This window comes from Lepisosteus platostomus, chromosome 25 (genome assembly GCF_059453375.1).
Source record: "Lepisosteus platostomus isolate fLepPlt1 chromosome 25, fLepPlt1.hap1, whole genome shotgun sequence".
In the NCBI taxonomy this organism is placed as follows: domain Eukaryota; kingdom Metazoa; phylum Chordata; class Actinopteri; order Semionotiformes; family Lepisosteidae; genus Lepisosteus; species Lepisosteus platostomus.
This window is the reverse complement of record NC_142635.1, coordinates 6,809,997-6,826,065: the sequence shown is the minus strand read 5'-3', so window position 1 is coordinate 6,826,065 and position 16,069 is coordinate 6,809,997. Positions and strand designations below refer to the sequence as shown.

General features: G+C 39.6%; 1 protein-coding gene across 6 annotated transcripts in view; it reads right to left on the bottom strand.

Annotated features, from left to right (window-relative positions):
• Positions 1-893: 893 nt before the first annotated feature.
• Positions 894-16,069, bottom strand: part of LOC148640985 (nectin 1b-like) — a 192,166-nt gene continuing 176,990 nt past the window's right edge. For 4 of the 6 annotated variants that reach the window (XM_088619471.1, XM_088619476.1, XM_088619472.1 and 1 more), the window contains one exon: positions 894-4,899. In XM_088619471.1, the coding sequence (XP_088475597.1) occupies positions 4,669-4,899 (231 nt within the window). In that variant the 3' untranslated portion in view covers positions 894-4,668. The remainder of the gene's footprint in view (positions 4,900-16,069) is intronic. The other 2 variants (XM_088619473.1, XM_088619474.1) reach the window with 2 other exon arrangements.

Here is a 16,069-nt window from a genome sequence, read left to right as displayed (position 1 = left end):
ACTGTACTGTATGTTAATTATCTTATTTCGTCGTTCTGTAAATAATCTCCTATTCCCCCCACCCTCCAAAAAATGTCATCACAGATGGCAAGCCACCAAATACCATGTCTATTTTTATTATTATTCGCGAGCTTCACTTCTCCTGTTTTTTCTTAGGTCTCAAGCGCAAGAGCGCACTGCAGTCTCCCGAGGAAGTCGAGTGCTGCGTGCTCGTCAAAGAGACGACCTACTGTAGGAAAGGGAGCGAGAGGAGGAGTGCTGCGTCAGCGAGCAGGAGCAGGACAGCACCGGGCAGGTACACGTACAGAAACTGCAGCCTCACGCTGGTGGCGCAGGAGATGCGCGTCGACGCTGCTGCAGAACAGCCACGCGTCGCTCGCGTACAAACCGAGCTCGCCAGATCATCACAGAGACGGAAGGGTTTAAACAGCTTCAGATGAAAGAAAAAAACAACGGATCACTGCGAAGAAAATCGAGCAAACCGTGCTTCCGGGCACAAGAGTAGCGCACATCCAAGTGCCTGGAGCTTAACATTCATTGCATGCAACAGGGAGATTTTTAACTGCCCATTAAAAAAGTTTCATTAACAAGCCCAATGAGATACTGTGATGTTCTAAAAGGTTTAAGGAAAAAAAATGCTTTCTTAATTACAGAAGAGACCGCATGAAGAGGAAATCGATAATCCACACATTCTTGGAAGAATCCAGGCTATATACTGTATATGCAAAGGAACAAGTAATAGGTTTATCCCATGCTGAAAAAAGAAGAAAGAAAACAACGTTTCGGCCATGGAGCCTTCTTCAGGCGTCTTCTTCAGCTACCCACCTGAACTATATACTGTATATGCCCATTTACAATAGGCAAGATGGTTCATGCAATAATGAGAACGCAGATTTGTTACTTCCACCTTTTATTTCACATTTATTTTGCTCACCTTTTTAGGATAACTGCAATAAAAATGGCTCAGTTGATTATTCTGTGTAAATCAAAAATTACTACAAAAACATTATAGAAGTGAGATTTTTGGAAATAAAAGCAGAAATAAATACAAACTAAACATGTGCACACATACACTCACAAACTGATTCATCATCATGCCACAATGTGTCATAGTGTGGGAGCGACTTTTTTGTTTCTCACTATGTTGCTTAATATGTTATGTCTCTGTTTATTTTCTGAAACAACTCAGGATAAAGGCCTTGTCAGATGTCTGAAGCTAATTTGGGGAGCTTAATAAAAGGTAAGTAGGCTTTAGTTTCACTCTCAAAAAATAGGTTTCTGCTAAACCCCAAAAAGACTACTGAAACATATGGTTAAGAGGCGTCTTTTTTCAAATGGAGATACTCAACTAGACTAAGTTCCTATCTTGTGTTTTTTAAACCTTGATACCACCTTGCTGAAAGAAGGAGGATTCACTGATTGATTTGTTGTTGATTAGATGTCAGAAGGTACACAGAAGACTGCACTACAATTGTTGACTAGTACTCCTTGACACACCAGTTAAAAAACGGCACCACACTCTTCCTACTGAAGGTGCAAATCTCTCTCCTTTGTATCTAAAGATGCATTAATGAATCATGCTGCAGGAATTTCTGTAATGGCCTTTTTCATACAGAATCACCAAACATGTAAGGAAAGTAAGATGGATCATTTTGAATGAAAGTTATCACAGAGGAAGGTGCTCGCACTCTAGTTAAAACTGAAAGAAAGGGACATTGTAATGGTAATGAAATGAAAATATCCTGAATGAGTGAGGCATTTATCCTGAATTATGGAGTATTATTACTGTAGCTTGGATCATACATTAATGGAAAAGTTTCTGGGCTTTGGAGAAAAAAAGAGAGTTTTATTATTGTACCATTTTACTTGAACTTAAAGTTAAAATTTCAATAAAGCTAAGAAAAAAATCACTGTGATGCTGAGGGGTTTTGCAGCATACAGTACATACTGAAAACCTCCTGTATTGGTCTGTTGCAACACTTGCAGAAATTATTTCAGCTGACACGAAAACAACATGATGACACTCAGCTTATGCTGCTCTTACAGCAAAGTATTTTTCTCATTTTCTTTCCTATACATAAAAATATGCATATATATATATACTTCATATATGTTTTAAAAAATATACAACTAGGATAAAAGTTACACCTCCACAAACACTTTTTTTAAATAAAAAGGACAGACAGATAATGAAATTATGGCAGTTGTCATAATTAAGTACGCCATTTAACACATTTGTACTGGTTTCGCTTCTTAAAAAAATAACTGTCTCCTGTAACCCAACTGAAATGAACAAGAAAAAAAACTGAATGTAGCCAGAGGCAACAAAATATAGAACATGTTCTGAGGCATCAACACCACATTTAATAAATGAAAAGATGTAAACCTGTGACATTGCAAAGCTTGTGTGCCACTGAATTAATACAAAAATACCTGTGAGTACAGCAATAGATACTCTTTTAACTTTGCAGCATGGATCAGATACCCCTAGAGACATTCCAATGGTATATATCCAATTATATAATATTCCAGCTAGACTGAGTGCAAGGATAACACTGAGCATGACACAAGGGATACAATCCTCACATCCCTTCCACAGACCTTGAGCTTTTTGTCCTGGGTCCCTGTTTTTCACACCACAAAAGCATATTTTGTGTCCTACACCTTTAAAAAACATCCTCTTATTGTTCTTTCACATTTAGCACAAGAAACAAACATTGTTTTATCTGTGAATACATACCATTTCCACACGGCAAAAACACTGTGAACATCTCAATTACTTAATTTAATGTATCTATTTCAAATTACCGTATTAACAAGAAGAAAAGCCTACATTTTTCCTACACTCATTGGCAGTGACCCCACAGTGCGGTTCTTTGAATATGTACAGAAGGTGCTATCAGAAGAAATGGATTTGGCTGTACAGTAGCTACAGTACAGTACTATAAAGAGGACTTTGGTTATTGGTTAGCAAAGGTACATAATTATTTGGGTATACATTTACAGGAGAGACACCTGATGCTTTGTTATTGTTCTATAACAGGATGTACAGTAACTATAAACCCATCTGTGAATGAATTATAATGTGACAATTTTAGATAACAAACTACAATCTAATTTGTGCTTTGTTGCAGTTAAAATCTATGCCATATCTAGTTTTTGTAGGTGGCTATGCATATAATTGTTAAGCAGGGTATGTAATTAGCCAAGTTAAAGATTTAGTAACTGCAGACTTTGTGCATTTGACTATGACCGAAGAACACGTGAATAAATCGTCAGTCAGCTCTGTCAGATCATTTTAAAAAACACGAGTGTGGGTACTGCAGATATATTCCAATTCAATGTGCAAATCTTTGTAAGTTGAAACCTATTTTTGAAGTCAAGTCTCCAACAGAGGAACTCACAGTACAGTACAAGCAGAACCCTAAACGTTACTGGGACTAACCCTGCACATTAAGCTTGTGCTTCTCAGGGCCCAGTCTTGAGGATTCCATAAATTGTCCAAGTATTTGATTGAGTTACTATCATTTACTGTAAAATCCTCCCATTGTACCACAGCACTTGAATCAATGTTTTGGAACGTAAAATTAAGTACCCGATTTATCTACTGCCAAGCACTAGTCTAGAAATTTTAGAGGAAAAAAAAGTGGGATTTCAGTAGGATACGAAATTGAGGATTAGATAGAACCACATTAACTGGTGTCAGTACAGGTTAAGCTAAAGCCCAGATGAATTTCAAACACTAACAGGGAATCCAAAGTGGATCACCATTAAGAGGTGATTCATAAATGTGCTATGAGCACAGACTGCATATTCAGGAAGAACCAGGCTGGGTCTTGAGGTGGTGGTGGAAAAGGGACTGCCTGCCCTTTGAACACTAACAAACAGTACTAATAAGTCTTCATAATCTTCATCATAGTAATATCCAGAATCATCATTACAGTATAATATCAATGACAATAATAAAGAACATGTACATTCACAAGCAGGCACTCAACCACGCACTCACAAGCAAGCAAACAAGATTGTCCACCGAAAATATGGCAAAGAAAAAGGAATATAATAATCCTAACAATATAAAAAAAATAAGAAGAATATGAATAAATCACCACCACAAAGGGGCACGGAGGGGGAAAGAGAGGGAGTGACACATGACTGGACACGGGCTGTGTGTGTGTGGTTTTTAAAAAAAGAGGAGGAGGAGAATAAGAACACAAAAAGGCAAAGGCAAAGGCAAAGGTTCTCTTGTCATCTGTCGAGCAGAGCGGCGCGAGGGTGGAGAGCTGGGGCGCTGGGGTGGTGGGGCGCTGGGGCGCTGGGGCGCTGGGCAGTGGTGTCTGGAGCGCGGTACAGTACGGCACGTGACGAAACAGCCCTAATGGCGAGTCTAGTGACACATGCAGTGCACAGCACAGAAGGTTCGGTTCACACACAGTCACAGCCAAAGGGATGACCCACACACTGGGTTTCCTGTGGGACCCAGAGAAAAGAGAGAGGAGGAATCCCCTGACCTTCTCTGTCTTTCTCTCTCGCTCTCTCCCTTTCTCCAGACGGTTGTGTCTACAAATACACACAGGCCAATACGGAGGTGCACGGTGTTTCTACATCTATGATTTCCTTGTTGTGTTGCTGTGCTGCTTCTCCCAGGAGCGGTGCAGGCCGGAGATGCTAGACGTACTGCTCCTTGGGGAAGACGTAGGGCACGCGGGAGCCGGGTGGAGGGTACCTGTACACGGGGCTGCTGGGGGGACGCTGGGTGTAGGGGTGTTGGGGCAAGTAGGAGAGAGGGGGGTAGGCTGGGGGAGGCTGGGGCTCCACACAGTCTTCCGTGCTGCAGGCGCGACGGTAGGTCACATAGTCAGCCGGGTTTGATAGCTCTTCGTAACGCTTCCCAGAGTTCTGCAAGACACGAGAGTAAGAGCCAAAAACGGGGAAATACAGAGGAGGGGCGAAGACCCGGGCTTCGGAGGGGTATTACTAGAGAGATTAGTAACAGTAAGAGGTGTCAGTGGTGTAAGGTTTCATTTTTAGTTTTTTTTTGCATAAAAAGAAATTAGCTTTGTCACTCAAAAGCCTGCAGCTACGGTCAAAGGCGCTCTATTCCAAACTCTTGAGTCTGGCCACCTACTGTAGGTAATTACCCCTGAGAAAATGTTCTTCCCCAACTTGGCGGCCCTTGAAATTTCAGCACCACCCACCAGCGGGCTCTGTCCTGTACAGTCCTGCCGCCGTCCGAGTGAGTGAGCACTGAAAACGTGTTTGTCAAAGCAGCGCAAAGTGACGTGGCTCACTTCTTTCTGTTTTTAATTTTAATTACGCTCCATGTGAGCACAGACACCTTTCACACTAGAATCCAACTGGATTCAGTTGGGAGTTTTTGGCTTCCATGCAAAGCATATTCTACTTCTCCCCTCTCAATTAGTCTACAACACTAAACTGAAGCACCTTGTTCACAAGCTGGGTAGAAATGCCTTCATAACAGGTATACCATGATTGCCCTGTCATTCAGTTAGCCTGCTTTCACCATGATTTCACTGTGCTTTATAGCACTTTACTTCGCTTTTACCTCAGTATACATCAGGAATGTTTTATATGGATTGTAAAAGTTCTCTGTAAACGATGCAAGGTGATGTTTCCTAAGGGTCATAACGCAAAAATTAGTTGTTCAATCTGTCGTTTTGCACTACTTGCAAAATGGACAGAATTGTCTTACGAAAAGAGGCACAGTTTAACCCAGGACACACATGAGGAACGCTGTATCACACAGAACATGTGTCACATCATTATCTGTGCGACATGGCATTAATATTTTTCATAAGAATAAGCATCTTCTGACAGGAAAAACATATCCCCCGAAAAGTGCTGTAGTGTCAGAAATTATATTATTATTATTATTATTATTATTATTATTATTATTATTATTTGCTGTAACCCTCTACTGTATATTAGAATCTCTATAGTCTTGAAGAGCCTCCAATCCACTTACCGTAAGACTTTCAGTTCACTCTGAAAATGTGTGTTTGATTTCTGATAAAAAATGATCACTAAATTACTTAATTTTTGTTCCAAGTCTCTGGAAATGTAGTATTTAATAAATTATTTAATATCAGAAAGGGGGTCCCCAGAAGTGGGGATGGAGACCCCTGCTCTGCAACCTACAGATAACACATGGGTGGCTTCATTTTATTTTCTCACTAAACCAATAGTTTATTATTTAAATGGAACAAAGAAAGAAATACGGAAGAAAATAAAATCCACAGAAAGTATTTGCTGTTAAGTCCAGCTTTATGAAAATGGTCTTGGCTTCTGTATTTGTTTATTTAAAAAAACAAACAGCAGGAAAGAATTATAATTTAATGGGTTTTATTTCACACTTCACAGTGTGAGGGTGAGGAACACCTGCCCTTATATACAGTAGTTCAGGGATTCGTTATCATAATGTACTTACACCTGCAAGTGCATTAAAGTGTATACTGTAGAACACAAACCCCTGCAGAAACATGGGATTGAAGATGGCAGTATTTAATTGTCCCTCAGCTGTCTTGAAAGTATTCTAAGTGCAGTTTGAATGAGTAAAGCAGGAGGCATTCCAATGGCATGTAATAAATGGAATGTGCACAGCTAGGTTAATGATAATAATAATAATAATAATAATAATAATAATAATAATAATAATAATAATGGAAAAGAAAGTACAAAAAAAACAGAATACAGGGACATATGAAGAAAAGGAAATGAAAATGAGAAAATGAGAACTTACGGGCTGTCCCCAAGCATCTTTACATCTACGATTACGACGATCCCCACTCTGAACGCAGCATGGAGACCAGGAGGAGCAACACAACCATTTAAACACACGGCTTTTCCCCGCAGGCACGAGACAGCTACTGGACCTCTGCTCAGGCCACTCGGGACAGAGAATTGCTCTGGGGAGCTGAGGGCAAGCAGAGGGGTGTTTTCAAACATGCGGCTGACCTGGGGGAGCTACAGTACACGAGGCTTAGAAACTTGTCGCTAAAACCACTACTCCACAAAACAGGAATAAAGCTCAAAAACCAAGCGCAAAGGAGCCGAAATGCTGAATGTTCAGACAAGAACACGCTTTACAGCACGCAGTACTGGCTTAGATCTCTGTTTAAGGGCCACTTTAGTTAAGGGGCATCTAGCATTAAATGACTTTGAAGCACAAACGCTGCAGTTGAACAGCAGGAGAGACGCCCACTTTGTTAGGATGGTGGGTAGAGAGGAGTATGAATTGAAGAGAGGTTTTAGCAGCAAAAAAATGCAAATGTGATGGGCTTTGAATGTGCCAGTACTATTTCTCTAGTTATTTAGATCACTATTTCATTTGACTACATCTGTGAGAAGGTTTGCAGAACAGTCCATTTAGAATTCCGACTGTAAAAACTTTAAATCTGTAGGCACTGAAATGAACATTATTGAAGATATATTAATACTGTTATTACATTCTCCTATGGCAAGCCTTTCAAAATGAATTTGAAGATAAAGAAAGCAATTTTAATTCATTCGTCAAACAGGTTTCCTTTAGATAATTAAGTATTCATTAGTCAAGGCTGAAATCTGAAGTGGTTAATAGGAGCTTCACTGAAGTATATCAAAATTTACAACTGCATGCAAATACTCAACTGAAAAAAAAATTGTTGTTTCAAGTGAAGCCTTACTTAATGTGGCAGAAAGCACTAATCCTACATTAACCCACATTTATTTTTCATCTCAAATTCCCAACAACATGGTCTAAGACAGGAGTGGCTACATTTGCATTAACACAGGTATTGCGACTGGGAAAATTAGAGCATATACTGATTGACCAAGCAGGCTCAGCAAGACGATAAAGATCAACAGGGTGACAACATACTTTCGTATGTACTTTCGTACTTTTAAGTAATTTGAATCAATGTCAGTAAACAGAAGCACCTAAACTTTTCAGACCTAGTTAAACAGAGACACCAACCAGCCAGCTGTTCTCCTACGTCATCCAAGTGGTAATGTGATTAAAAAAAATACCAGAAGCATTATCACAATCAAGGAGAGTGGACTGCATATCCCCTGGTTGTGATGTAGAAAGCTGACTCCAATCAATAACAGCGAATGTCCAGTGCACTAACAGGATTTACCTTTTTTTAACATTTCTTGGATAAGTTGCTGAAAGATGACTAGTTGACGCATGTGAATGTGCATTTTCAAATGTGCATTTTCTGTGTGAATCCTAGGATCTGAGCTTTAAAAGAGGGACCTGTTATGAGTTCGGGTATTCAGCTTCAATGCCCTTTCATGACCCCGGAAACAAAAATTGCAAAGCCTGCAGCCACTTTTTCAGCCATGAAGATTCTTGAAGGATGCAGTAGTGAAAAAGAGCTCTTGACAAATCCCCCCAGAGCCTCTGAGAGAGCAAAGATGCCATGCCATGAGTTTCACTCTGGGAAATCATTTTCTGGTTAATGTCTGGCTTGGTCATGGCTACATCTTATATTGTCTCACATTACAATTCAAATATAATTAAATATACTTTGGAATGAAATAAAATAATAAAAACAACTTAGCTCTAGGTCATTAGACTTTCTCATTAAGGAGCTTTTTTGGAAGTGAAAATGATTCTGTCTTCTGGAATATTTTAAGACAGTAAGCTCTTACACACATAATTTAAAGGCCCCAGGTCTTACCACATTACATAGCATGTTTACACATACTGTATGTGCATGTACTGTATGCAGAAAATAGCTTTTCCAAATTCATCGCAGAATCTAACTGAAAACTTAAGCTGATATGAAAGGTCTTTGAGCACCTCGCCAATAGTTTAGACTTCTTCTGTCTTCGTTCTTCTTCCATCATATTCTGCTTCATTAGCAATTGCACACTGGAATAGATGAATGCAAAGGGGACAATATCCCTTCATGGCCAGGAATGTCAAGATGCAGCGGGTTTCAGTCAAGCAGAAATTACACAGCCCTCCTATCAGGCACTGGCAGAGTGGAATCCTACCTCACAGGAGATAAGAAAACGCCAATTGGAAAAGTAAATATATATTGAAGTGCAAGATCAAATTACAGTGGGTGGTTTTGTACAGTATCTTCAAAACATATGTCAAGCTCAAGACTGAACATAGGAGAAAAAAAAACACAGCAGTTTACTGGACCATCTTCCAAGATTCGTCTTTGATACTTATGTTTTGAAAACCATAATTAACCACCTTGCCATGGGAAAGAGCAAGTGCCTTTCTCAGTCCTCGAATTGAAGACATCAGTCAGTTTCAGCAGTGGAACGTTCCGTACCACAAGACGCCTACCTATATACTCAGGCTGAGAGAAAGAGCCCTGTGTTTATCCCAGATCTTCAAACGACTGAATGGGAGATATATTCCATGTTTTTCTGTGTTGAATCAATAAATCTGAACAAAGCCAAAAAAATCATGAAAAGACAAGACCCTGGGCTATATCTTTGTAGAGGAGTGCTGTATGTTTTGCAATCTCTGGTGTTTGAGGATTGCTTTTAAAAACTGGTAATTTCCCACCTGTTTGAAGGATGCAATTGCTTGCACAGATTTGATGAACTCTGCTCTTGCATATAATGCTTAATTTGTGAAGGAGTCAGAAGGCAGTTATTTGCATACCTTTAACAATCTTCTTCTAAGTTCCTATAACTGCCGAAATTCTGTATTTTTCCACGAACATTTACCAGCAGTGTCTGGCCAGAGAGCTGAATCTGCATTCTCTGCAAGCCCTTCTACCTGCTAAGCTATTTCTGAGCCTTGGTAACAGCCTCTGTACCTTTAATCTCTGCAACTGCAGTTTCTGTTATCATCTTAATTGTTCCTTGTCACAGCACCACTGCAGACAATGAAAGGTGGACCAAAGACCCCAACTACCATCATACTGTAAGTACACCTTCCAACCTCTGCAGTCACTATTGATATGTTGAAGAAATTCCTGGGACAATATCAATTCAGCTTCCAAAAATCCTTTTCATTCATTGATTAATTTACAGTAAATACCTTTTATACAGCATTTGTCACGCGATTCAACGTTCAAAGGAAGATAATTAATGGAAAAAGATACATGTACAAGAGCATTTATGAACAGATTGATTGCTTTAGACACATATTGTTCGGCTTGAAGAACATTTCAAATCTGATGTCAAAAAAAGGGCTTCAGAGTCAGATGGCAGAAATGCTCAGTTGAAACCCCAGCTAGGGTTAGGGTTAGAATTTCCACAATACATAGACCATTTTTAAGATCAGTGCTGGATTTTGGGGCCCGAGTTAGCTTTAGGACGATTGATAATTTGCTCATATCTGCAATTTTATTTTTGGAGACTTATGGGTGCTTGTATTGAAAACTGTACCAATGAGACATTATATCCCAAAACACACCAAAAGTTTTAGGAAAACCTGTTTTAATGGGTAAAAACCCTTATTTTTGTGATTTAAAGTGCAACTAGAAGTATAACTGAAGTCAACACTCAATGGTTCTAAGCCCTAACCCTGCTTTGGCCTAAAAAGGATGCTGATTTACTGTATATTTCCCTCACTTGTTGAAATCAAATGAAGCTAGTCCCTAACAGTGCTTAATCCCTTGTGTATGAACATTTACATTTACATATGTTTTGGGAATGTCCAGATGTCTTACAGGTATTCCTTGCTTTCCTCCCGTGTTCCTGTTAAATGCTACTGTACAGTACCTCTCATTTTGACCTGAAACGGGTTCGGTTGGTCCCACCAGGTCCCACCAGGGCTAAAGTCAGTTTAGTACAGTGTTGTGTGCCTCTGCCTTGTCTACCCAGGCATCACTGGATCCTGTCCTGCCTCCTGGAAATATACAGCATGGCTCCTGCGACTGCTCAGATCCACAGTGCGTGAGTGAAGGAGGAACCTTGGTCCTTCAGAGCTGCTGGACTCGCCTTTTGTTCCATTGATTGGAATTTGAAAGGGGGTAACACTGACAGCAGGGCTAACAGGAACAATGTGCATTGTCTTATTTTGCCCCATTTGGACTGTTTTAAATAGAATGGCGTGGAGGTAAAATGCTGAGCTTTATTGAAGAATTGGGAGCAGTGGAACCCAGAAGAGTCTGAACAAAGGCGAGGAGAAGCAGAAACTGGAGCAGCCAGTTACACTGTACATGATACATACGAAGCAGTTTCTAGACCACTTTTTTGTTGCGCGATCCGCGGAAGCGCTGTGCCACGCACAAGGGATGTTCAGCTCATTAGCCCAGAGCAGACGTGAGAACAAGCCATGTCTGAAGAAAAAGCTGGACCAGATGACGTCTTACAGCATTTTTTCTGTCCTCCAGCAGAGCACATCAAAGCAAAGGTGTGCTGTAACTGCAAAATTGGTAAGATGTATTTATTTTCGAAAAAAATAAATCTATCAGGTGCAGAATGTGGGCAGCTATTTCGATAATACATTTTCTGAGACCATAACAAAACCCAGGGGAGAGAGGCTGACTATGGAGTTGCAGGCTGGAGGCTAATCTAAATGGAAATCGCTCACCAGCTGAGGAGCATTTTGCAAGACCCCTAACTATGGGGTTGTACTGTGGGAAATGGCAGCCTACCTGTAGGGAATCTGGGCTAGAATGGGCGTTTTCCATCTCTCTGATGGTCCGAGGACTCCCTCATTGCAGTAATGGGCAGTTTGTATTTTGCAGGACAATTATCTGGAAAGGTGGGAACCTGCTCTTCTAACATCTTGTCGTGTGAAATGGCATTCGTGTGAAACTGCCAGAAATAACACATCAGGATGCACATGAGAGAGCTGGCACTGATAAACCAGCCTCTGGTTACCTTTTAATTGAAGGCAGTGAGCTAACTGCCGTGACCTTTGCATTCAGAAGTGACAGACCTCAAGAAACATTGCAGTTACCCAACAAGAACTCCTGTGGCTGAAAGCGATAGGTGAAGACAAAAAAAACAAACACAAAAAGGGATTTAAAGCTCTGAAATTTGTTGTCACACACTGAGAACTGACCTACCAATATGCAAGGGGTTAATCTTCTTTTTTGAGAGAGCATCAGAACAGCACTGCTTATATGAACTCCGAGCTAGGGTAAAGAGAACGACTGGAGAAAAACAATTGCCAGAGAAAGAGTGACAACCATTTCTTCTGAAGTAGAACACGTTTATATTCACCCTGATTACAGGCCTCACAACATCACTTTATCATTGGATAAAATCAGAATTAAAATTCCTTTTTCTTTGCATATCCACCTTACCACTGCCCAGTGTTTAGAACAGAGCTCTGAGAGCCCTATCCATTCTACAGTATTGAAGAATGAAAGCATGCGAACAAGCCATCTTATTTGGAGTTGGTCATTTCATTTTTTTGCTAAATGAAGCTGATGTAATTTTTTATCATGTTCAAATTGATAGAATACCCTTCAATCAAGAAAACAGTTCTGTACCCCCTATCTGAACCTGTTTGGGGAAGGAGGCTATGAAAAGCCACTTGTGACAGGAGCTGATTTTCAAAGGAACAGGATACAGGAGAATCCATATGGAAAGATGAAGGATTAGTGAGGTGCACAGTCATCCAGGGATGATTCGAGGCTAACAAATGACTGGAGAACTGCTGTACAGTAATCCAATAAACTTTTATGTTAGCCAAGACTTGAAGAAACCGATGTTAGCTGTCTTTCATCTAACTAAGGAAATGACCTTGCTTGACAAGGAATACTATTGTTTCCTTTCACAACAAAATGCAGTCAAAAACTAATATTTTATCCTCCCACGTTAACTTATTAAAATAAAGAAAATGTTGCACAGTAAAGGTCAAATATAGTTTCTGTATTAAATGCAAAGAAAAAATACGGTAATATAAAAACTAAATAACAGCCTGTACACTTTTAAAATTAAGAATTAAGAATTGGTATTACGGGCAGATTGTTTCTACTGACATTTTTCAAAGTGTATTCCAGAATCCATTGTATATATGTGGTGCATGATTTGAAGGAGAGACATACTGAACATGTTTTAAAATAGGAAATTATATTTCTAACTTTAAGCATAATCGCCAGATCCACTCAGTGCATTGTCAAAATAAAACTGTATTATAAAGTGTAACTACTACAGCATTAAAAACATTTGTTTCACTTTCTTTAGTGTTTCTGGTCTACTCCATTAAACTTGAACTCCATGGTCATAGATGTATTTTGTTTTATTTCCGTTTATACATGACCATAAGGTTATTTAAACCTGTAATAGGATGAAAAAGCTTTTTCTATGTCGATATTAACCAGATCCATGTTCATGTAAACATGGGTAACTGTGTCTGCTTGGCCATTGTTCAATCTTTCGAAAAGAAATATGAGGCCACTGTTTGAAAATGTGATTTTCAGGAAAGCTGTTCTCTATTATGATGTGTCCAGAAAGGAGTGACCTACAGTATCAACAGCAACCAATTAACTGTGAACCAATTAACAAAAAAAATACAGGGCACAGAAATGCCTTCATTATTTGCTAATACAGTTGCCAGCTCTCTACACACGCAGATTGACAATCTCTCAGGCAAGGAAGCATTGAAACAAGAAGAGGGGTCAAAGGTCAAGAGGACAGACAACTGCTCAGAAAATCTGGGAGTCACAAATGAAACAGCAACCTAACAGCACCCCCACTACAGGTCCTCATAACACAGTACCATTGACTGAGCAAATGCTGACTTTCGCCATAAATACAGACAACGGCAATTCAAGACGTTTAATGTAAAAATAAGTAATTGAATACCATTTCATGCCTTAAACATTACCTAAACAAAACTCTTAGGAAGTTAATACACACCAAAACATCATATACTGTACAAACATAAAACATCATATACTGTATACACAGTATAATTTCAGGAATGCGCTTTTATAAAGTGTACAAATTTGAAGTGCACATTTTAAACTTTCCAGTGTCCCAAAACTTCTCTGGCACTTGTTTTTACAGATCACAGCAAAAGATAACTTTTCTATTTATAGAAGAGTAATAATTGCATAAAATTAAAAAGTACTACTTTCAATGTTGACAGCTTTAGAAAATTATCACCTACAACTTGCTATTGACAAGCCAAACAAAAGTTAAGCAATTATTAAAGTAATTAATGAGCCACTCTAAGCCCATCATTAATTCAAAGTGATAATTATGAAAAGTCTTGCCAGTACAGACAAAAAAATGTTTACTTCCAATGAGCTGAACGTTTAGATGCCCTGGTTTCTAAAAGTTTTAGTTTCTTCACAATCCAATATAAAGTGTGTCTATGAAAAAACGGAATTACTGTATCTGAATTGCCTAAATGTGACATTTACATTTTGCCAGATGGCCCCCTACAATGCTATACATATTAAAAACAAGGTTAAATTGAAGCTGTCTATTTTTTATATCCCTAAATTCGGAATTGCACATTGTAAATCAGTGCCCTCGGACACACGGGAAAAGACAAATGTGTGTTTTTGTCCAGCCCTGTGGTGGTCAGAGCCTCCTGTCAGTTTTCATTTTCATGCCACAGGGGCATGATGACACTGCAGGCTCACAGTCTCCAGGGGTTCCTGTTTGAATTAGTGGGAGACCCCCTGCTGACCCAATCGTACCTGGTCACAGTTCGCGAATCTAAACTAACTGGCTTGAACCTGGTCTAACAAAGCTTCTCCTGTAAAACACATGATCATAGGGGAGAACATGCAAACTCCATGTAGACAGCACCCCAGGAATTGAACCCATGGCTCCAGTCTTCACAGACAGCAATGATAACCACTGTGCCACCGTGTTCACAAGTCCAGCACAGTATAATACAATTCATAGCATCTTTAGCATGTTACACCAGACTGTAGTGCTGTGCTTCACAGTACAGCACAAAGCAGTGTTAAACCCAGAATTCTGGGTAGAGAACTAAACCCAGAGCCCCAGCACTCACTCTGAGGCAGCAGTACTAACCAATGTGCCATCATCTGCCCATGGATCCAGCCTACATAGGGGTGTAACCCCGGCATCCTGGCCAAATTTCCCATCATGGCCTTCTAATAATCCCCATCTATGAATAGGCTTCATTACTCTGCTCTCCTCCCCACTGAGAGCTGGTGTGTGGGGAGCGTTCTGGTGCACTGCCGTCGCATCATCCAGGTGGGGCTGCACATTGGTGGTGGTGGAGGGGAGTCCCCATTGCCTGTAAAGCGCTTTGAGTGGAGTGTCCAGAAAAGCGCTATATAAGTGTAAGCAATTATTATTATTATTATTATTATTATTATTATTATTATTATTATTATTATTATTACATTCCTGTGAATGTAGTAAGGAGCGGAGCTTGCAGAGGGCATGGCCGAACACACAATATTGCAATACAGATACAGCGTTTTGTCTTAGACTGATGCTGCTACTATATCTCGGGTTCAATGCTCAAAGCCAGATTGCTTAACCCACATGAAAAATTGTTGAAAGCTCCCATTGCAGACTGACTCTCATCTTGTGCATTTGAGATTGTCAGTGCAACTCAAATCAAGGTTTTTTTTTCTAACCAAGAAATAAACCTTATTTCTTTAAGTACTAGACTCTTAGTACCTGTCTTGAAACCAACAGCAAGTCTTTTTGCAAGCTGTTTCCTTTGTTGAGGCTTTTGCACCAAGGGAACCGAGCCAAAGAAAGCAATCTGACCAACACTAACATGGTCCTGGCCAAACTCAATTATTTTCCAATTATAGACCAATGTTGTGTTCCAACCAAAACATTAACCAAGTTGTTAACGCCAAATGAGCCTGAACTATTTAAAGAGTTGTACCATGACAAGATATTCCTTTTGGGTAAAATGTTGGATCAACTGTTTACTGTGGACTGTTATTTCCCCATTTTTTTCTTCACACAACTGTATGATTCTTTTCTTGGAAACTATTTAATTACACCCTTGTTACTCACTGCTCATTATCAAAACAATATGTTTTGGAAACTTTAACGAGGAGCAAGATATAAGACCGCATATTTTCCACGAAGCCTGACTCTTTTTCAGTTGCAGCATGCTGTAAAAATGTGCAGTGTGTAACATTCTACTTATTAGCACTTGTTATTGTACAGTTTTTACAAAACATAT